Source organism: Anabrus simplex, chromosome 10, assembly GCF_040414725.1.
Source record: "Anabrus simplex isolate iqAnaSimp1 chromosome 10, ASM4041472v1, whole genome shotgun sequence".
Classification (NCBI taxonomy): Eukaryota; Metazoa; Arthropoda; class Insecta; order Orthoptera; family Tettigoniidae; genus Anabrus; species Anabrus simplex.
In genome coordinates, this window is record NC_090274.1 from 11,153,215 (window position 1) to 11,177,668 (window position 24,454).

Genomic DNA, 24,454 nt, shown 5'->3' on the forward strand with positions numbered 1-24,454 from the left:
ACTAAGACGGATACCGGAGTTAGAAACTGCAACAAGGTACAGGGCCCTTGATACCTGGGGGCAAGTTTAGCAGAAAACTTATGGACAGCCTTGCTGATGGGGTAACACTTTACATAGACCTGATCACCAACTTTCAATTCTGATGACTTTCTGTCCTTATCATACCTATTTTTAACCTTTTCGTAGGACACAGCCAAATTTTTCTTCGCCTCATCCCAAATTTTTTGGACATCTTTAGGTTTAGAGAATTCAGGCAACAGATCTTCAATAGACAACAGATTAGACATAGGAGAATATGGAGTATAACAGAACATAAGATCCATAGGTGTCTTCCGGTGAGATTCATGAGTAGCACAGTTGAAGGCGTGGGCCAGCCAATGCAAACAAGAATCCCATTTGCATTGGTTGTCGTGATGATATGCAATCAGAGCAGATCTTAAATTTCTATTTAACCTTTCAGCATATGAAGGGTTCGGATAATAGGGGGTGGTAGTAACGTGGGAGATGGACAATTCAAATAGATATTTCCTGAAAGAATTACTCGTGAAGGAACTAGCATTGTCCGAAACCAGAAACTTGGGAGGACCGAAGGATGAGAAGATGGAATTTAGGCAGTTAATAGAAGTACGGGAGTTGGTGGATCGGGTAGGGAAAATCCAGCAAAATCTAGAGAAAGCATCAATACATACAAAGATATGGGTGTTTCCTAGGGAAGAGCGGGGGAAAGGTCCTACGTAGTCTATAAACAACCGTTCCATGGGGCGAGAGGCTTGGGAAGATGACAGCAATCCAATTCTGTTGTTCAAGTTAGGCTTACTAATGCCACAAGATTGGCAAGATTTGATCATCGTTCTAATGTCATGATCCATTTTCTTCCAAATGAAAAACTGCCGGATCTTTTGCCTGGTTTTGTAAGTACCTAGATGACCACCAATGGGTGAAGAGTGATAGTACTTAAAAATGATGGGTACAAGAACCTTTGGAACAACGATTTTTAGGTTACGGTCCTTTCGACCCTTACAACAAAGGACACCTTTAGACAAAGAATAGGGTTTTACTTCCGTACCATCATTAATTGCGTCTATGATCTTCTTCAATTCAGGATCCGACTTCTGATGATCTTCGAACTCATGATACAGTAGAGGAAAATCTGAAAGGATTGCGCCGACACCAACAGCATTGACTTCAAGTTCTCCCACATTAGGATTCAGTTCAGACTCGTCATTCCCTTCGAACATTCTACTTAAGCAATCTGCAATGACATTCTCAGAACCCCTAATATGACGAACGTTGAACTTGAAAGAAGAAATACGGAGCGCCCACCTGGTTATCCTTCCGGTTCTTTTGGGCCTATTTAGCACCCAAGAAAGAGCCTGATTGTCTGTTTCCAACTCGAAGTTCACATGCTCAATGAATGGTCTAAACTTTTCAAGAGCGAACAAGACTGCAAGACATTCTAGTTCATAGACAGAGTACTTACTTTCCAAACTATTAAGAGTTCTAGATACATAGGCAATAGGTCTACGCTCACCATCATACTCCTGCAAGAGTACCCCGGCAATAGCCTTATTGGAAGCATCGGTTTGCACAACAAATCCCTTGTTAAAGTCAGGAATTGCCAACACCGGAGCACTGGTCAAGGCAGCTTTCAGGGAATCGAAGGCTACTTGTTGGGCGGTACCCCAGGTGAACTTCACACCTTTGCGTCTAAGACAATTCAAGGGAGCAGCAATTTCTGCAAAATTTGGAATGAATTTCCGAAAAAAATTGACCATACCAATGAAGCGGGCAACACCTTTAACGTCCCTAGGAGGTTTGAAATCCCTGATACCTTGAGTTCTAGACTGATCTATGGAGACACCATCTGAGGAAACTACATGCCCCAGGAAGGACATGCTAGGCTTTGCGAAGGCAACCTTAGATAGCTTGACAGTAAGTCCGGCCTTCTTCAGGCGTACCAAAACTTCCCTAATATGTTCTAGATGTTCTTTGAAGGTGTTTGAAAAAATTACGACATCGTCCAAATAATTATACACAAACTTGAACTTTATGTCCGACAGAATGGAATTTAACAGCCTCGACAACACAGCTGCTCCACAGCTCAGACCGAACGGCAGTCTCAGGAACTCATACAGGTTCCAGTCGGTAATAAAGGCAGTTAGGGGAATGGATCTCTTAGAAAGGGGGACCTGGTAGTACGCTTGGTTCAAGTCCAGAACGGTGAAAAACTTCGCCCCAGAAAACCATCCGAAACAAGTGTGGAGATCAGGCAAAGGAATCGATTGGAGTACTATCTTACTATTTAGAACTCGATAGTCTATTACAGCACGGAAACCGCCAGAAGACTTGGGCACTAAGAACATCGGAGAGGCATATGGAGAGGTAGAAGGTCTGATGACACCATCCTTTTCCATCTGTTCCACAATCTTCTTCAATTCTAGCATACGTGGTGGAGACAGACGATACGGAGGAGATCTGACCGGTTGATGATCTAACAACTCAATGTCATATTCTAGGACATCAGTCAACCCTAATTTACTTGTTAAGACTTCCGGAAATTCTTTACAGAGGTTTCGCACTTGTTCAGCTTCAATTTCCCCTAGATGTCCCAGATCAAGGCAATTCAGATCACTATCCTCGACAGGAGATGGGTAACCTACACACGAAGAAATGGGTATCTTCAACGGAGCATCAACCAAAGCAAACTTAACGTCTGGAGAAAATTTTAAAAAGAAATTCCTACTCTGTAAGTCTAACACTAGACCTACGCTAGACAGAAAATTCGAACCAAGAATTACGTTACAAGTCAAATTAGGCGTTACTAAACATCTGACCTTCCAGGTGAATCTGCCAATCCTCAACTTAACCTTGACTGAACCTAAAATTTTCAAAAACTGAGAGTTAGCAGTGACGCATTTGACTTTCGTAGATTCCAATTCCGGCAATTTACATGGAGATTTCATTTTATAGTACCATGTCGAACTAATTAGGCACACCACACTTCCGGTATCAAGTAAAGCGTTTACCGGTTCATTATTGATTTCTACGGGAGTACAAGTACCTTGGGAGGGAACATGAACAGAAATCTTGTTACACTGATGCGGGCAAATAAATTTTTCAGACGTCCAAGGATTTTCAACGCTAGGCCTGTTACATTCGTTGTCTTCTAGTCATTGATTATTACTCTGAACTGACAAAGGGCAGTTTTTCTTCACATGTTGTTTGGATCCACAGGAATAGCAACCACCAGAATGACGTTTAACAACTGGACAAGTGTTCCTCAAATGACCCCTAGAACCACAGTTAAAACATTTCCGAACATTTCCATCCTTAGCAACTGAAGAGACAGTAGGTTTCTCAGGTCTAACAGGAGGAGGGAGGTTGACAGGTCTGGTAGAGTCACCATGTTTGACGTCCTCAGCGAATGAGCATGCCTCTTCCAGTTCTCGGAAATTGGTGGGACATTGGGTTAAAGAGAGGTAGGAACGATACGAGGGTGAAATGCCTTTTAAAATCCTAGCCACCATCTCACTTTCCTGAACAGAGATCATAAATACCTTGCAGTAAAATCTCAAGTCCAACACATAAGACAACAAGTTTTCATGTAAAAACTGAGTTCTGAAACAGTGTTTGGGAATTAAGCTTTGGAGAGCAAGAGATGGAATGAACTTCCCTAGTACCAGCTCATGGAAAGCATTGATGGATAGGCTCCGAGATATAGCCTCGGAAATCTCTCTTTTCAAAATCCCTTCACAGTGAGGGAATAGAGCACGAAAGATACCCAAGTCGTCCACAGAGTAAACATTAGCTGACTCTGTCAGCTCCACAAGAAATCTTAAAAACCTGATGCTTTCCTCAATAGAGTTAACAGAAAAATTATTCACTCCTTTAAAAATCTCCCTCAAACAATTAGGAGATGACGCAGAATTAACTCGAGTTAGCAAGTTTTCCAGAACAGAAGTTGAGATACCACAGTTACATGGGTTATGAGGAGAGGATACAATAGTATTTGGAGAAGGTTCAGACGAAGGCGTGATGGAGTTAACTTTCTCAGAAATTCCCATATTACTAACATCTTTGTTGATCAACAAAAGGTCAAGTTCGGCTGAAATGCCCGAAACAATAGTTATTAACTTGATACATTCTGTCATAATTTCGTCCTCAGGCTTAACAGCAAGAATGTCCTGGATGCGCCCAAGATAATGATGAGCTCTGGCCTTTAACCTGTTCACTTGAGCTCTTGAAGGAGGTAATTCGGAAAATTCTTCCCTAATAACGTTAATTTCTTGCAAAGAGTCACATATCACACTAAAAAATTCCCCACACTTAGTTCGATCAATAATAGACAGGTCAATGGGAACATGAACTTTTGCTGTCAGTAAGGCAGCACACTCTCCTATGGTACTAGGTACCTCTAAATTCCGGATCGATAGTTCATATATCAACTCAGCCTTTCGAAGCTGATAGGGAAAAATCACAGTACGAGACACAGTTTTTTGGGTAAGGAACACCGAAACAAAGATTACGCCCAATACACACTTCCTTCGTTAAGCTTATTTCCACTAAAGAACAGGCAGATCAACACCCCCAAAGAAAGGTTATGAGTGACGCATAAGAGCCTTCAGGCACCGAGAAAACAATAAGAGATCCAGTAACCTTTACTTCCCGGTTAATTTAGGGTATGCCAAACCCATTTGAATCATCAAACACAAGACAGGAAGACACAGATGCACGCCAAGACAAATAACAGTGTGAGATGTTTTCACCTTTCTTCATGCAAATAAAACTCTCAGTTACAAGACTGAGAAATTACTAAGAGAAAATCAAATAAAATAACTCACCGGTTGTCAGCCTTATGATTAGATCAAAGCAAATTTCCAGCAGTAAGCTAGCATACCAAGCTCCCAAGCCAAAGAATCAGGAATACATAACCCTCAGATACCTCACACAGCAGTGATGGGCTCCCCCAAGATGACAAAATGCACATGGAACAGAAATATATTTGCATTAACACAAGTCGAATCTTGCCTTCCTCTTTACAATTAAGCACTTTCAAAATGTACCTTGTTATTATTTTAGTCAGTATTCAATAATTCTCAAGATAGGTAAAAAAAAACCACCAACAGTTTACTAAAAGGGAAATAGAATCACAGAGAAAATTAAAATTCAAACAAAACAAAAGAACCACGCGAACTGATACCAAAATACTGTCGCGAACTTACAAGCTAGGTATTTCACAACAGTAGTTGCACGATCCAGGGAAACAAATTAAATAAATCAGGACTAATTTTCCCAAAGGAAGATCGTAGCAAGCGTGGAAACAGCTAGGCTAAACAGAGGTCAAGTGGATAGAAAGAGAAATAATGCTTACTGACTAAAATCATAATTCATTTTCGGATTACAACAACTTTATTGAGAGAAGGTTAAATAATAGTAATTAAATTTCAATTTCAGTCAGGCAAATAAAAGGGATAAAATTAAAAGATGGTAATTAAAGCTTAACCTCAAATTAAGAGAGGAAAATAAAGGGAAATTAAATTAATAAATCGTAATTAAAGATTAATTTCAAATTCCATGGAGTAAAATTGAAAGGAATTAAATTAATTATACGACCTTCTGGTTCTTTAAAATTAAAAACATGGAAACCAATTAAAATGAAAATAATCTGAGCTCACAAACCAGTACTTTCAAGAAATCTTCAGAGAGGGTAAACTGGGAATAGGAAACAACCCAAAGAAATGAACCCAAGAAAGGGGTACTTAATTGATCACTTTTTCCAAACCAGGTTTTCACACAACAAAATTTTTCAGAGTGAAAAATGTTCCTTAATAACCACTTCAACTGCAGAACCCGAGCAGTAACATGTGAAATCCACAATAAATAAATTCCACCAAAAACATAAGGAAGGAGTAAACAGATAAAATATTTAAGTGATCCACAGTTAAAACAAGTCGTCAAGGACCAAAATTATCCGCATTAAAATTTTAGTAAATCACGACAGCCAAGCATACGGAGAAATAATAGACGCATTACAGAATCACGTCTCATCCCAAGAGCCGAATTCAACAATCTCTCCGAAAAACGCCCGTCAGCTGTCTGCACGTAACAAAGAGCAGAGACGGCAAAAGACAAAAAAACAGGGGCAACGCCCACACTCATGTAAACACTGCTGTCATGGCAACGGGGTCACGTGACGAAGGACCACAAAATGGCTACCCACCCAGAAAGGAAAACAAACACACAGTCGAATGGTGAAAGAAACAATTTCCAACTCATAATGACTTCCCTGATGGGGATTTTCAGATTATAAGTATTTAACACGTTGAACAACATTACAACCAGTTACACAAAGCCCCAAATAATTGATAATTAATTTACAATTAAAAGGATCTAGATCACAGTCTTTCATTGGTAACGGCTGAATACTTTTCTTATCCACAAACATGATTTAGACAGTAAAATATTATCCTTTGAAGTACTTCATTAAGCCAAACGAAATTTAACTTGGGTATATCTGGTTCCCTTCTCACATCGTTAGATTTCCTGGTAACAAAGTGGATGCTTACTTACAGATTGTACTAAGGTCGTAGAGAAAAAAAATTAATTAAAGGAAATAGAACGGCGACAAGGACATCGCCCCTTGGCAATGTGATCACCCAGGGTCAATTACAACCCACATCCTTTCTTCTTTCTTCACTTAAAACCGGTCAAAAACCAACAGTAAACACAGAAGCAGCTCCGTCGTGTCTTCACTTTTCAAAACAAAACCAGTCGCCTATTATCGTGCGTGCAAGGAGTAAAAGTGAGTCTAGTTCCGTGGTTGCTCCTAGGTGGCAGCACAGACTCCACAGCATGCCTACCGAAAACCGGCGCTACAGTGGCGGACAGCGTAACTATTATCTCAAGACATAAGACACTCCAAGATCAATTTCCATGAGTCGAAATAATTATCAAATTTAGCCTTGATGAAAAGGCAACTTGGCAAGTCTCCAGGCACACTACAATACACGTCCGAATTCCGTGACAACCATTAGTGGTATTAAAATGATTGCTATACTGATATTCTGAATACAAAAAATCTGGCTGGGCTGAGTGGCTCAGATGGTTAAGGCGCTGGCTTTCTAACCCCAACTTGGCAGGTTCGATCCTGGTTCAGTCCGGTGGTATTTGAGGTGCTCAAATACGGTACGACAGCCCCGTGTCGGTAGATTTACTGGCACATAAAAGAACTCCTGCGGGACTAAATTCCGGCACCTCGGCGTCTCCGAAGACCTTAAAAAGTAGTTAGTGGGACGCAAAACAAATAACTTTATTATTATTACAAAAAATCTGAAATTATTGTGGACAGGCTATTCCGGTTACTATATTTCCTTCTCTCTATGATTTTCTATTTGTACACAGAAATTATTACACTAGGTTCCACAGAACTTCAGCATTCAACGAGTACAGACACGATTCTTGAGGTAGCTGACAATACCAAAGAACAAATCAATCAGCTGAAAACAGAAATACAGAGACTGAAGACGACAAATTTGTCATTAAGGAAATAATTTATGGCCCAGAACAAGTCCCAAGTTACAAAATATGCTCTACCTTTTACAAAACGATCCCTTTTCTATTCAAAACAAGGAGCACGTAGTGAACTGAAGTGTGTCAGGTCTCAATGTTCCTCTCTGAGCCAAATTTAATCCCATCTGAGCAAAAGCAAGAGAATGAAGTGGGGCCTCCAGGACATTACAAATGGCCTTACCTTAAGAGCTCTCTCTCCTAGGCATATGTTTATTTGCAAAAACAAACATTTCTTCTACCTTATCGCTCAAAATTTCAAAATTGGGCCAAGCATTTTTAAGTATAAACCTGGAATTCTGACAGAGGTTCTCGAGCTCATTAAGGCCAAAGGCGGAAACATTTAAGCACTCATCAACTTTGACGAAATTAATATAGATGGTCGTGAGTACGATTCATCCGATGACATGATTTTAGGTCCGCATAATTCCCTGAAACAAACATAACCTCACACAACAAAAGAAAAGAAATCACACAATTCAAAGACGATAAATTATGCTGGTTCCCCTGTGCAAATGCATTTTCTCTTTTTGATATCTGTACTGTTTGCATTTTTAGATGCTTTGTACTGGCATGGAAAGTGCCCAATGCCCTTAAAACATTGTGGCTTATCGAACTTTTCTATGACAAGGGGATAAAGTTTTTCGCTTCCATGTGCATTGCAATTGCAACGCACTACAATGACCCCCGTCCCCCACCCTTGTATGAGTCCCGGGCTGGCACTTTCTCCTTTAAAACCATAAGACCGTTTGGGCTCGCATTAAAATAAGGCAATGCAGTTTCATTGGCAATGACAATATTGTTCGGTGCCTACGAATTTATTATATGAGCCACGCTTTCTCGTCAATTGTTGGCATCGCCAGTGTTCGCAGATTCTGTTTTTCCACACACTGCCTGTTGCGTGATATTACGGCGTTCCTTAGCAGGTTAAATACAAAAGAATTCCAATTTCATTCAACTTAGCAATCATGAAGCGCACTGTAAACCCACCGAAGTGAGTGCAAGTGCGGAAAGCTACCCCTCCACGTTCCGGAACACGCGTTCTATTATGACACGGATAAATTTCGAGTTGAAATTACTCTGTAACATACTATTGTTTTAAAATGTAAAGGCAGTTTCGAATTAAAAGTCTGAATTTTGGTAATGGGGCCGACATTGTACTTCGAATTACGAATTATCCGTATTTCGAATTAAACAAATTAAATAACATGCAAAACTGTATCTCATGTTTCCGGGAACAAGAGCTTCTTCGAATTAGGCGGGATTTTGGATTAACCGATTTCGAATTATCGAGGTTCTACTGCATATTACTTGTAAAACCATTATTACATAGTGCAAAACAAACCCCATGGTGCAACAGCCCTGAAGGGCCATGGTCTACCAAGCGACTGCTGCTAAGCCTGAAGGCCTGCAGATTATGAGAGGTGTCATGTGGTCAGCACGACGGATCCTCTCGGCCGATATTCTTGGTCTTCTAGACCGGGGCCGCCATCTCACCGTCAGATAGCTCCTCAATTGCAATCACGTAGGGTGAGTGGACCTCGAACCAGCCTTCAGATCCAGGTAAAAGTCCCTGACCTGGCTGGGTATTGAACCCGGGGCCTCCGGGTAAGAGGGAGGCACGCTACCCCTACACCGCGGGGCCGGCTTATTACAGTCACCAGAATTCAATTTGGTCAAATAATTTTAATTTATTTTGTTATTTCTTTTATATCATTTTTCCATAAATTTAAGAGCATCTATTGATGATTTTCAGTGATATTTTATGTCATCAACATCAATCACAACAAAGTAAGGATCTTAAATCTTATTGTTACTGCAAGTAAACTATTAAACTTACGGATCTTGTGAATGTCTCGCCAGTGGAGCACAGCCACAATCTCGTTGGTGTAATACAACTGCGACAGATACTTCACCCACTGGACATGTTTTGGGAGGGACCTGGAAAGAAAGAAACATTCACAAGCATTAGAAAGGAATAAACTAGTGTTAACTGAAGTAGGGGAAAAGCTGATTGATTGATGATTGATGTTTGTTGTTTAAAGTGGCCTAACAGCTAGGTCATCACCCTTAACGGTACTAGGTGAAACAAAATGAAACTATAATTAAAAATTGAAAATGGATCCAATTCACAATGTTCTCTTTTCTGACAAGATCCTCCTTATAAAAAGGGGTCAAAATTCCAGGTCATTGGCCACTGGTAAAGCAGAACCGTGGTATTCCTCCTACAGTGGTACTAATCAGAGGCAATGTAGGCCTATAGTGTTTTTCATATCGTGGTACCACTCATAGGTAACGCAGACCCACTCTAAATACAGAGGAAGCAACACATTCCAACGCAGTGTACGGCACCTTTTCTTGCACGGACATTAGTCTGCACAGCGGAGTGCTTGTCCCCCCACCTTGGTGGAATACACACAACGGTGCTAACCACCGGCAACGCCCAGACCCGTGGTGTTCCCACATAGTGGTACTAATCACAAGAAGTCTCATGGTTGTAGTTTTATCATCCCTTGGTCGCCCCTTTTAGTCACCTCCTACAAAAGGCAGAGGATACCGTAGGTGTATTCTTTGTCTGCGTCCCCCACCCATAAGGAGTGAACATGATGGCAGGTCATTGTGGGAAGAGGAGACGAGGATAAACATTAAAACACAAAAGAATAAGGTCACTCTCCACATAAATTCCAGTTCTTCCACCTCTTCTCAGCCCCGACGAGCTCGTTTCTACTTCTCACCTTCAATTTGTGCTATGTTCCTTATTCTTTTGCCACCTGTATTTATCTTATATTTCTTCCCTCTTCCCAAACTTATACAGCTTTGTTCTTATACCACATAACGACTGAAGAACTGTAACAATGACCCTCGGGCAGTGTCTTTGAGCATGAGACATCTGGTAAGGGATACAACTGAGAAGGAGAACCAGTACCTCGCCCAGGCGGGGCCCCACATAGTATTCCAAACAGGAGTCTTGTGGGGAATGGAAAGATTGGAAGGCGTTGGCAAGGAAGAGGGAAGGATGCGGGCGTCGCCTTAGGTTAGCTACCATCCGGGCATTTGCTTGGAGAAGAAGTGGGAAACCATGGAAAATGACTTCGAGGATGGCTGATTTGGGAATCGAACGCTTTCTACTCAGTTGACCTCCCGAGGCTGAGTACACCCCTTACCAGTCCTCGTACCAGATTTCAAAATTTCGTGAATGAATACTGATGCTCGCCCTCCTGATGAAGCTGAAATGAGCTCAGCGCAGTCAGTTATCTTAATTTTGAACCACAGACAATTGTCACTCATGCTCTGTGTTCTTTATTCTAAACACTGACAGGATTTACCACCAAGAAAAATGCCATCAGTATAAATGTAATATTCTGTTCATGCCATTTTTCACTCTTTATTGATAAAATTATTAACTTACAGATTTAACTAACTTTCAGTTCTATGGAAGTAATTTGAATGTCCAAAGGAATTATTTGTTACAAAAACTGAATAAAAGTGGTAGACATGGGAGGGGGGGTATAAATAAAAGCAATATACAGCAAAACATCAGAAAGATGGTCCCATTTATTATGCTATTCCAGATAATACACGCTTTTTGCCTGGTCCCTAGACATTCCCTATGTGAAATCATCATAAAGTACCCCCTTATATTGTGTTTAGATCCTGTTTAAGATGCTCTTTTTTTGAGGGAATCATCTTCAGTTAATTTTTAGCTAAGTTCAAAAGAAATGAACAATTTTACTCCCTCTTAGCACGTGTACCTACAAACCTGAATAAAACTTAACTTTATCAGTACCTAAAGGCTAGGTGCCGCCCCATGGTGTAGGGGTAGCGTGATTGCCCCTTATGCAGAGGCCCGAGGTTCAATTCCCGGTGAGGTCAGGGATTTTTACTAGGATCTGAGGGCTAGTTTGAAGTCCCCTCAGCCTACGTGATTATAACTGAGGAGCCATCTGACGGTGAGATGGCAGCCCCAGTCTAGAAAGCCAAGAATAACGGTCAAGAGGATTAGTCATGCCAACCACACAAGGTTAAAGCTACTGAAACAGAGAAATCAACACAGAGTTCACAAAAATTATAAATTATGACGCACAACACCTTGTAATCTGCAGGACCTCGGGCTAAGCAGCGGTCACTTGGTGGGCAAAGGCCCTTCGGGGCAGTTGTGCCATGGCAGGTAGAGTATGGTTGACATTCATCTTATCTTGATCTATTTATCTCTCCACGAGGAGTTTGCACTGTGTGTACACATGGACTAACACTGTAGAGGCAAAGAGAGTCCAATTTAGGATTTCTCTGAAACAAGTTATAGAAATTATGAGCAAAGGTGTTAAAGACAAATCCCATTCCTCACTGGTTTACAGTTCTATGATTGTCTTTCAATTGTCTTCAGTCTACTGAAGCTTGTCTGTGATTATAGTAGGAGAAGGAAAGCACTTTCCTTATCGGATAAAATAGAAATGTTATGAAAGCAGAATGAAACTGCTAACCTTAACCAGAAACAGCTTGCTGATTTGTTAGGAATTCCATCATCTACATTAAGAATGATGTTAAAAAACCATGATTCAATGACCGTAGTCACAACGTCAGAAGCATGTAATACTGTGTCTACAATATGGTGCATTGTATTTCAATAAAATTATATATCGTTACGTATTCTTCTTTACAGTGAGAATCATGCAAATTATGTCATTAAATTGCTTAGTTTCTCCTCACTTAATATGTGGTATTCATGGATTCCCTTGGCCAGCATCTTATCGAGCTTTCATTGTAACTGATGTTTCCTGTACTTCTTCTTCTTCTGAATCTTCTTTTGAGAGCACATTGGATCACTTTAATCAACTATTTGGTTTGTCTATTTCTTGTTAGGAACTGTCCGAGCCTTGTGGTCCTCCCAGTACTTCTTCATCTGTGTTAATATTCTTGCCCTTTCTTGGGTAGAGAATATTCTATTTGGGATTTTCTTCTTTGTGAGTGTAAAGTGGAAGGTCATTTTTTTAAGTGTTGTGTTTACTTTTTTTCTTATCCATAGTATCATCCGGTATAAGGCCAATTTCTTTCAAATCCTCCCTACTGGGCGAGTTGGCCGTGTGGTTAGGAGCGCGCAGCTGTGAGCTTGCATCCGGGAAATAGTGGGTTCAAATCCCACTGTCGGCAGCCCTGAAGATGGTTCCCCATTTTCACACCAGGCAAATGCTGGGGCTGTACTTTAATTAAGGCCACGGCCGCTTCCTTCGCATTCCTAGGCCTTGCCTATCCCATCATCACTATAAAACCTATTTGTGTCGGTGCGACGTAAAGCAAAATAGCAAAAAAAATCCTCCCTAATTTCTTTTATCCATCTGCATCCAGTTGTAGTATTTTTTTGAAGCAAGATTTTACTGGTCTATCTGTTTCAAAAGTCGCAAATCTGGCATTCTCATGGTGTGGCCAAAGTATCCTAGTCTTTTCTTGCGCATGGTATCAGTATAGGTTTTCATTTCTGATATACAACGTTGTTAGGTACTATTCGCCACTGCCCATCTTTTTGATAGTGTTTACTGGTACAAGTTTTTCCAATTCGTCTTTCGATCTTCAACAATCTGTCAGTTCTGGAATGTCTGTTTAGATGTAATAATGTTTCTGCAGCATGTGTGGCCTTCAGCATTATGACTGCATTGTAAAGTTTGATTTTTGCACTAATGGATAAGCATTTCTTTTTGTAAGTTTCCCGTGTTCTAATAAATCCAGGTACAAATTATAGAGGTACTGACATTACTACTATACGCGCACTTTTTCTTGAGCCCGATGATTTTTACGGGGTGAGGAGCAAGGAGGGAGTGCTGCCAGTTCCGATTATACTGCCAAATGGATGGAAATGAAATCTGAATTGAATCGATAATATGATCGATCAATATGAATTTTCTAAACATTTATTATCTTACGTCAACAATTGTGTCACACATACATTATTTAACATTATATAACATTTCTCAATGCGAACCTTGTTACTAGCATGAATTATATAGTTTGGCTTTGCTGTGTAAACAACAACAGTACTAGTTTGCAAAGTGTACGCCAGATATCGCACAGCGATGAATAAGCGATTCATAGTTTGTGTTTCAAAGGTTGCCGATATGGACATCGAAGATAACCGAGGTCTACCGATTCAGCACTTGGGAGCTCCGGGCTCAAGAAAAAGTGCGCGTATAATACAAGTGAAATCTACCTTTGCATATAAAGTTAAGTTGGTGTTCTTACCTGATGTTATAGAACATGCCGGCCATGAGCAGGGAGAGCAAGTCCAAAGGAACAGCCAGGGCTGCGGCAATGTCGAGAGACTCAAATATTGAGGACATCATACAACCTGCACACAAAACAAATCATCTTGCTGGTATATCTCAAAAAATGAACATACTTGAACATCAAACAAATCAAATGGTGCAGAATGTTTAAGCAACTGAACTACACGGTTTTTCTAAATTAGGTACCTGAAAGTACCTAGATGACAGACTTCGCTTCATGCACTCTCCTCACTTGTCTGGTGGGAAACCTGACGCAGTGAATAAATGATGCATTTCTACTTGTCACAAGCAGTCAGTGCCTGACCTAGTTTCAAACTGTAAATGTAACACATTGATTTCGTCCTGTATTTTGAATTGTATCAAACTGCAAAATTTTTAGACCAAGAGGTCCACAACCTCACTATCAGCACTTATTGTTCATTTCCGTCAGTATCAATTGTTTTCATTTCTTTTCTTCTTAGGTTTAACACACTTTTTAGATTCAATTATATATAATATTAACCTTTTTTTACTGTCTCAGCGAGTTGTTTATTGCTCCATCTAATGATGGAAATGTTGTATACTCTATTGTTTTTTATTTCCGTCATGTCCCTTTTGTTTTTCATTTGTTCCTTCGTTATGTTTTTAGGACATTTTTAGCTTGTATTATGATAATAACTATAACCCCCCTCCCTTATTTCACTGAAGATGGCTCAAACGAGTCAAAACATGTTTGAATTTTATTACTCCATCTAATGATGGAATTATGTTATGTTATTGAATAGGAGATTACATTTTTTTTTTTAAATTTCCTTTGTAAAGTGAAAACCCGTCACACTGCAGTCGTCGTTGTCATAAAATTCTTCATTCCGTAGGTTGTGGAATGGCCAGCTCCTAACTTGCTCTAGATATAGACTTCTTTGAACTTCGTGCATACGCTCCTCTCATCACAGCTTTCACAACGTGATCTGCTACATGAGGGGGTCCCTGTCCTTTCCGTCAGTGTGCCGCAGAACCTGTTTCCATGAATCGATCATACCAAGCTTTGAAAGTTTTCACCTGTGGCGGGGCTTTCAGATATTCTGTCTGAAATGTCATTGTACGGTAATTTGTGATTTTGTTTTATGAAACTGCAGACAACAAAGCACATGCTACATACACCTCTATGGTGGCCGAGTTGCGTTTCCCGCCAGACCAGCGAGGAGAATGCATGGAGTGACATCTGTCAGCTAGGCCTAAAACTTGATGATATTGGCATGAGGTTTGACAAACATCTGAATAAATTTTGATAAGTAGTTTTGAAATTACTCTCACATAATTATTTTAAAATAACCCTGTACTCTCACTGAACTAGATCCCAACTATGAACTAAGATTCCCAACATTCTCAATTAGTTCAGAAGAACTAGGTAATTCGAGCAGTTCAATTGACTGACCCAAATGCCAACAATGAACTAAATTCCTGATCAAAGGTGGTGTTTGTAATTACTGTAATTATCAATTTTGAGATCACTGTAGGTTTTCCTTTCCTATCTAGAAATGTTTCACCCTTGGGTTATGGCTCATTTACAGATCTCACCATAAGCCGTAGCAGCGTATGCAGACAGCAGTAGAGGTCCGATGAGCCTCCAGTACGAGATACTCTCTCCCCCTGCGATGGTCTCCATGATACATATGAGAGCCAAGAATATCATGGGCTCTACGACCAGTCGTGGTACCTGTTGTCAGAAGGGAACATCATTAACAAGGATGTAAGTCAAAGGCTCCAAGCTCATGGTGAAACCTATCACTAAATAATTCTATAAATTCCCCGACATACACAGTCATGGTGTCACACAGGCTACACCTAAAAACAAAAGTAGTAATAATGTTATTGGCTTTACGTCCCGGTAACTATTTTTACGGTTTTCGGAGATGCTGAGGTGCCGGACTTTTGTCCTGCAGGAGTTCTTTAATGCGCCAGTAAATGTACCAACATTCAAATACCACCGGACTGAGCCAGGATTGAATCTGCCAAGTTGGGTCAGAAGGCCAGTGCCTCAACCGTCTGACCCACTCTGGCCAGTAAGGGTACCTTCAACAATCAGATTCCTCTATAACGGAACTTACGGGCCCATATCGAGACAGTGCACCAACAATTATAACACATCAACTGAGTTTTACCGCCGTCATCGAGAGGATGCTGTAAACTTGAGCACATGCTCACATTAACATTTACTGGTTGATGGTACTGCAGAACACCTACGAGGAGACATCAAAGTAGTTCATTAACCAGATCATAGAATAATGTGATCCTACTTGCACAATGTCCCAAATATAATTCCTCAAATAATTTAAGTCAGAAAAATATGCATGACTGGATTTGTATTCATTGTCATTCATTTAAGCAAAACAATTGTCCGGCCTCGCGCTGTAGGGGGCAATGCGTCCGCCTGTCACCTGGCGGCCCCGGGTTCGATTCCTGGCCGGGTCAGGGGTTTTTAATTGTAATGATTAATATCCCTGGCCTGGGGACTGGGTGTTTGTGACGTCCTTAATGTTCCTTTCCTCACACACAACATTCCACAGTACCGCCATTCCAATAATATGCAGGTTCATACAGTATGGTGCCAGTAGGGGCAAAGGATCCACAGGGGCTGACGCCCCAAACAAATAACATTTTTTTTTAAAAGCAAAATAATTAAAAATTGAAGAATACAGGGGATGCATGCCATCATGCTTGACCTGCCATGTAGTGTCTCTAACCTCTATGACATCGTCCGTTTGCAAAGGCTCAATGTACGGTTTAGCCCCTTTAGTTGGTGTGAAGCCTGGTAAACGGATATGTTGCATGTTAAACTCATAGAAGTCAGGACTTCAATGACGCACTGCCGACTCTGAATGTGGTATGCATTTTTTCATCATGCGGTGGCGGAAGAGCTGAGAATCTGCGATATGACTGTTGACTGTCTTCTAATTAATCTGAATGATACGAGCAGCAGTAAGAGAGAGAGGAACCCAACTTGGAAGGAGTTCGTCCTTTATCAGATTTTACACTGAGTTTCTCTCATCGGTTTGCCCAGCTTATCTGCCTCCCATTGACTCATCACTACGGCCCGAATTATTTTAAAATGCATATTCTAAAGGTTAGAGCATATTTTGAATGTAAGTGCATATACAGATATATTTTCCTTTTATGTTGTTATCGATTATCCAAGATTTCTGAACGAAATGAAAAATCTAATGAACTCTATATGTTGTACATCCACTGGCAACATGAGAAGCCTTTCTCGATCAAGGAAAGTGCTTTCAGTGTTGCAATGCAAGCAGGTAGACAGATAATGACACTTTTCACAACAGCTATTTCCACCGGAACCTGTTCTCACAAGATGGGGAACTTGGTTATCCGCAGTATCATTCTACCAAGAGAACTTTAATCAAGTAGAAGATGTAGCTGAAAGTATTGGTGATAGTCATACTGCGTGTGTTTGTAAAGCAAAGTGCACATTTGAATCTGAAACTGTATATAAAGATATGAGTTTCGTCTATGTGCATTATTCATCACTTTAGATGGCAATTAAGGACCTAGAAACTTGCGGTGCACGCCTACAGGAGTCCCTTCAGTTAATTCAACAAATAGGGCGTTCAATAAAGCCTTAGATGTGGGAGAATTCGCAATGTAGCGCGTGTTGAAAACTGAAATGTGTACGAAAATAAATGTAAGTTTTGAAACATTCTATTAATGAGTGGAAGTTTAACAACACAGAGGTGACTAGCCTTGTTGAATCTACGCTAAACAGCTCACGACTACAATCTATTACAAAGATTATTCTAGAAGGAGACAACACTTCTATACTGATGCTTCAAGCGCCTTTTGACCTTATCACGCAACCACTTGGAGTTAACAATTCTACTGTAATTCTACGTACCTGATTCTCAATCAACAACATTCGAAGATTTATTTTTCTATATTTTAATTAATCCACGCTTCATTAATATCAAATAATCTGTACAATCCAAATGCATGTCAGAAAATTATGACTATGTCTCGTTCTACAAATAACCAATGTGTACTTTTTTAGACAAACACTAGTATTCATTCCATGTACATATAATACTATGACAAGTTCATTATTGAATTTTAGTTGCATTTAAGCATTGCTTTCTCCACAGACTAGATTTTTATGACTGTTTTATCTTGTATTAAAGCATATATTATACTTTAATGAGGAACCCAGTTCAGGGCCCTTACTTAGCTTTAGATAAGTATGGCTGAAGATGCTTACAAAGCTTAAGCGAAACATGTCCCATTTTAACATATGTAATATTCGTATCATAAAGGTTGTAAAGTATTGGAATGGTGGTTTTCTATAAATTTGTTTGAAACTTTTACACTCATGGGTCTTGTCGTAAAGGAAATTACATTTTTGACCTAAACTGATAAGTTTTACGTGTCCGCTCTTTGCAAGTTGAATAAACTATAACGAAACATAGAGTTCCCGATCATCTGCAGGAAACAGCTGACTTTCCAGCAGAAGCTGATACATATTTGCCACCAAATGGCTATCCAAAATATCCTGATTATCTATGAAGTTGCATGGATGTTGATAATTCTGTTTGATTCCACTCCGCTACCAGTATTTACAATTCTTGTTTTTATTATCCACTCAATTTAATACACAAAATGTTTATTGTCCCTAAAGGGACATTACAATAAAACGTTAAATGTGACATGTTTCGTTTGCTGTATTGAGCATCTTCAGTTATCTGAGCGTTAAACAGCAACTCCCTTCTATTATCTCCAATTCTTGAGATGTTTCAGAAAAAATGCCAGGACAAACAAGTCATGAGCCTCCATCATAACAACTCATCAGCTCAGGCAAAGCTGTCGATTTGTGAATTTTTTATGAACACGAAGACAAGTGTGCTTCCTCATTCACCTGACCTAGTTCAGGCAGAGTTTTTTTTTATATTCCCTACACTGAAATTCAACCTGAAAGGATGTCAATTTCAGTCAAGCTGAAATAACGGGCAGAACTAAGCACGGTCCCCCAAACTGCCTCCAATAGTGGAAACAGTGCTGGAAGCATTGTATTAACACATATATGAATGTGCTACCCTCCAAAAATCACAGGATTTTTAATGTTTTTTTAATTTTTACAATGTTAGGGAAAGCAGTGATTGTAATAACTTTTGGAATATTTAGAATGATAAGTTTTAATTATCATAATTGCACAGAAATTAAATATATATTTATGAAGGTAGTAAGTTCGACAAATGAGAAAAATTTCTGACGCAGCTTTGGATGCCAGTCAGGATAATATTTTGAAATTTGAAAAAAATATTGAGGACCCATCTACTAAAACATACTAATGCAAATTCTAACCTAATTGGCCAATTGGCACAGGTATCTTCGTTTACAACCAGTAATTTGCTTTCCTGCTGTTTGTCGCTTGACAGACTTGCGTCGAGTTGCTACAGGTTGTAATCTATACACAGGAAATAACCCACAATTTTAGAGAGAGAAATAAAACTGTATTACAGAACCCACTTCACACCAATTTGAAATTAGCTCATTACCTAAGTTTACTTGCCTGAAGTGTCAGAATCATCATATTCCCCTGGTGTGTAATTGTTATCCTCGTTCTCAATTTCAATGCAGTATGGATTCATCGTCTAAATTTCGTGCACTGCTAAATATTCACAAGAATGATGCAAACAAGCCTGCCTCTCAAACAAACACTCTTCCTGCCCGAACACACATACTTTCCCTCTCATTTCACAGGTGAGGGTGAACAATGACGCAGCCCCAGGTTATGTAGGAATGTGGCTGTGTTATCAATGCCTTGAAAGGAGATCTCTCAACTTATGCTCATAAATAGTATATTTTATGCTTATAGAAGCATTCTACAGTATTCTGGTGTAGTTACAGCTTGCTGAAATGGTGGTTTCTAATTTTAGCTACAATGAGAACATGCGCCTGTAGATCCTCCGAGCTCCGTCAGCAGCAATGAAATATCGTGCCCATAGTTTCTACTGCTAACTAGGTAAGACCTATAAAGTTTTTAAAGTGACTGACCTGAGTTATAAACTTGCCCATGTAATATGCCGATGCTGGGTAGAGCGAGCTCTCCCTGAGGAAGACTGGTATCTCGAGAGGAAACGTGTGGAGCACACGATACGCACACGTGAAGTAGACCTCGCTAGTGATGAGGTAGAGCAGGCCGCGAGTGTCCTGTATTCCCTGCTGCGTGGTGGAGTGGACGTTCATGTAGAACAAGGACAACACGAGGGACGAAACCTACATAGAGGTAAAGCGTTTCTGTAAAAATACATAATCATCCAGAAGAGAGGGAGGAGGAGATCTGAACACCCACCATAAAGACTATAACTTGTAGAAAATGTCCCCTCTTGGAGCGCTTGGAGTCCACGTAGGACCGCCACGTCAGCCAGTAGAGTGTAGTGAACCAGCTGGGCTTGGAGCTGCAACAGGCATGCAAACCTATCACATTAGAAACAATTACATGTAAATACCTAAACCTTGTAATTAACTATCTAGCATTTACAGATAATCTCAGAACCTTTTCTGATTCCCTAGAGACAGCCATGAAACAAATTATTCAGCTTAGGGTACAAGCAGAGAAGGCAGGACTTCAGATCTCCTTTGCGAAAATGGAGTTCATACCAAATATGAAGCTGGCACCCAGCGAGCTAGTGTTGGGACAAGGAGAAATCATTTCTTACAAAATTGTACAAAATTATTTCGAATTATCCTCCTTAATACTACAATCTTTACATCCAATTAAGACAAAACTAAGATATTTGAGAGAGTATTGAAAGGAAGACTGAGGAGGAAGCTAGCAGGAGAAATAGAAGAAGAACAGTATGGTTTTAGGAAAGACAGATCAACATTTGACCTGATCTTTACATTAAGACATATTATGGAGAAAAGATGGGAGTCTGGAAAAGACATAGTGATGGCATTTATTGACACGAGAAAGCTTATGACAGTGTGCCCAGACAGTTGGTATGGGACACATCAAGGAAAAAAACAAGTTAACAGAGTGGAAGTGCAAATGATAAAAGCTATGTACAAAAATTGTGTTAGTAGTGAGAAGACTAGTATAAGAAAAACAATATGGTTTGAAGTTGAAACTGGTCTCCGACAGGGGAGTGTACTATCCCCCATACTATTCATCATAGTCATGGATGAAATTCATAAGAACATTAAACAGAGATTGGGAAGACAGGCAACAAAAGCCATGTTGTTTGCAGATGATATAGTGATATGGGGTGAGGATGAAACGGAAGTGAAAAAACAAGTAGATGTGTGGAATCAAGAGATAGAAAGCTTTGGAATGAAAGTAAGCACAGAGAAAAGAAAAACAATAGTGATGACGATGGGAAGGAAGGAAGGAAGGAAGGAAGGAAGGAAGAGGAAAGATAAAACTGAATGGTAAAATTCTGGAAGTGGTTAAAAGTTTCAAGTACTTGGGAAGTGTGATCACAGAAGATGGAAAGATAACCGAGGAAGATATAAACTTCATTTTGGTTCCGTATTGAACCGAGAGGGTTCCACCTTTTCAATAGCCTTACTAAAATTTCAACTTTTGTGATAACCAATGAAATTGGGAAAAGAATACATCAAACAAACAGCTTCTGCCAGAGTGTAAGGGGTATTTTGTGGAACCAAGATGTCCCGAAGAAATTAAGGAAGTATTATATTCAATCTATTATGAACCCATGCTAACCTTAGCAGCTGGATCGTGGACTACAACAAAACAAGAGTAGAAGACAGGCAATGGAGACGAAATTCCTAGGAGGTATCGAGGGCAAGACCAGAAAGGATAGAATTAGAAATGAAGAGATAAGGAAAAGGACAGGAATCATGAAACTTCAAGACAGGATAGAAACAACAAAGCTAAAGTGGTATGGGCATATGATGAGAATGGGAGAAGAGAGACTGCCAAAAAAAGCTTTTTCAGAGAAGTTAACCAGAAAGAGACCACGAGGAAGACTCTGAAAGAAGTGGACGGATTCAGTGTGGGAGCGCATAGAGAAGAGGGGAGGAAGACCAGATGTACTTTAAAAAAAGGAGAAGAGTGGTGGAGATCCTTGATTCACAACCCGACCTGGGAAGCTGGAAACCGGAAATGAAGATGAGGATGATGATAAGACGAAACTTCACATAGACATGTTTTGACCCGGCATAGGGTCGTCCTCAGTAAGACATGTAAAATAACTTTAAAATATTAGACGCACACTATGAAGTGTTAGTTAAAAAGATTTTTCTTAAAAACATTATAAAAATTTAAGAAATGTGAGGTTAAAACAGTCTTGAGTTGCAAGACTTTTTGATTCAATGTTTTCATTGTCCTCTGATGTAGTTCCACTGATATCTGTACACTGTTGGGGTTAGTTATGTTCAGTCATAGGCTGATATACTTAAGTTATTACTGAAGTTGAACCGTCTGATTTCTAGTGTTACGTGACTGTTGAAGTATCTTTAGCAAGCGTAGAAAGAATTTTTTCATTCAAAGCTGCTAAACAGACATTTTACTGTAACATTTCACTGATTTCAACAGATACTTCCACCAGCTCTGAGTAAACTTCGTTATTTCAATGAATCATGTATTAATCCCCATAAATATCTATTGATAAGATAAATACGGCAGTGGACAAACTTTACAAGGATGTAGTGTATTACACACCACTATCACTCCATAGAAGAAAAGAATAATCCAATTAATTTTGTACAATTTTGTAAGAAGTTCAACAATCCATACGGATCTAACATGAGATTTATATTCTGTAAAAAAAGAAATCAAGCGAGCAGAAAAGTTTAAGTACCTGGGAGAGCAGATGGAAGAAAGAAGCCTTCGTGTCATTCATGAACAGAATGCAAATGGCATGTTAAGTAATTAAGAGTGTCTGCAATGGTTAACTCGTGTGGAGAAGATAGACAAAACCAACCAGAAAAGAAGGATGACCTTTTATGGATATATGATGCAAATGAACCCACCAAGACTGGCCAATTGGATCATTAACTACTTTCAGGACAAGAAAATCAAAGGGGCCTGATTCACTGAGGTAGAAAGAGATCTTGAAGAATTGGAGGTCACACGTAATGACATTCTAAAGCGTGTCCCACTTGATAAAGAAACTTCAAGCATGCGATGGTTTCCAGGAAAAGCCGAAGCTAAAAACAAGGCAGGCATGGACACTGGAGAGAAAGGAACAACACCGAGAATGAATACGTAAGTACTGGGCAAACGTTAACATCCAAGGAAGGAGACAGTTGAAATGATGTGGTCTATAGTTGGCTGAAATAATAATAATAATAATAATAATAATAATAATGATGATTGATTTTATTTATTTATTTATTTATTTATTTATTTATTTATTTATTTATTTATTTATTTATTTATTTATTTATTTATTTATTTATTTATTTATTTATTTATTTATTTATTTATTTATTTATTTATTTATTTATTTATTTATTTATTTATTTATTTATTTATTTATTTATTTATTTATTTATTTATTTATTTATTTATTTTATTTATTTATTTATTTATTTATTTATTTATTTATTTATTTATTTATTTATTTATTTATTTATTTATTTATTTATTTATTTATTTATTTATTTATTTATTTATTTATTTATTTATTTATTTATTTATTTATTTATTTATTTATTTATTTATTTATTTATTTATTTATTTATTTATTTATTTATTTATTTATTTATTTATTTATTTATTTATTTATTTATTTATTTATTTATTTATTTATTTATTTATTTATTTATTTATTTATTTATTTATTTATTTATTTATTTATTTATTTATTATTTATTTATTTATTTATTTATTTATTTATTTATTTATTTATTTATTTATTTATTTATTTATTTATTTATTTATTTATTTATTTATTTATTTATTTATTTATTTATTTATTTATTTATTTATTTATTTATTTATTTATTTATTTATTTATTTATTTATTTATTTATTTATTTATTTATTTATTTATTTATTTATTTATTTATTTATTTATTTATTTATTTATTTATTTATTTATTTATTTATTTATTTATTTATTTATTTATTTATTTATTTATTTATTTATTTATTTATTTATTTATTTATTTATTTATTTATTTATTTATTTATTTATTTATTTATTTATTTATTTATTTATTTATTTATTTATTTATTTATTTATTTATTTATTTATTTATTTATTTATTTATTTATTTATTTATTTATTTATTTATTTATTTATTTATTTATTTATTTATTTATTTATTTATTTATTTATTTATTTATTTATTTATTTATTTATTTATTTATTTATTTATTTATTTATTTATTTATTTATTTATTTACACTGTTTATGCCCACAATGGAGCACCAAAATCAACCTTATACAATAAAATCTTCAAAAAGTAAGTTCATTTTTTAAAACAATAATTTCTTCTTTTCCCAAAACTTCATTCTAAACAATCTTGCAGCCCGTTCTTCTGCTAATATAACATACTGCTTATGTTTTAAGTGATAGTTTTGTATATTTGTTGTTTAGAATCTTCTTCTCTTCTCTATTTTCAATTTGTTCTGTAGTAATTTTCAATTCATCCAAATC

General features: G+C 38.0%; 1 protein-coding gene across 3 annotated transcripts in view; it reads right to left on the reverse strand.

Annotated features, from left to right (window-relative positions):
* The window catches only part of LOC136882360 (protein scarlet), a 125,942-nt gene that overhangs the window by 54,898 nt on the left and 46,590 nt on the right, over positions 1-24,454 (reverse strand). For all 3 annotated transcript variants that reach the window (XM_067154969.2, XM_067154971.2, XM_067154968.2), the window contains 5 exons: positions 20,176-20,281; positions 19,878-20,099; positions 15,399-15,537; positions 13,798-13,903; positions 9,407-9,507 (listed from right to left, as the gene is read on the reverse strand). In XM_067154969.2, coding sequence (XP_067011070.2) covers positions 9,407-9,507; positions 13,798-13,903; positions 15,399-15,537; positions 19,878-20,099; positions 20,176-20,281 — 674 coding nt within the window. The remainder of the gene's footprint in view (positions 1-9,406; positions 9,508-13,797; positions 13,904-15,398; positions 15,538-19,877; positions 20,100-20,175; positions 20,282-24,454) is intronic.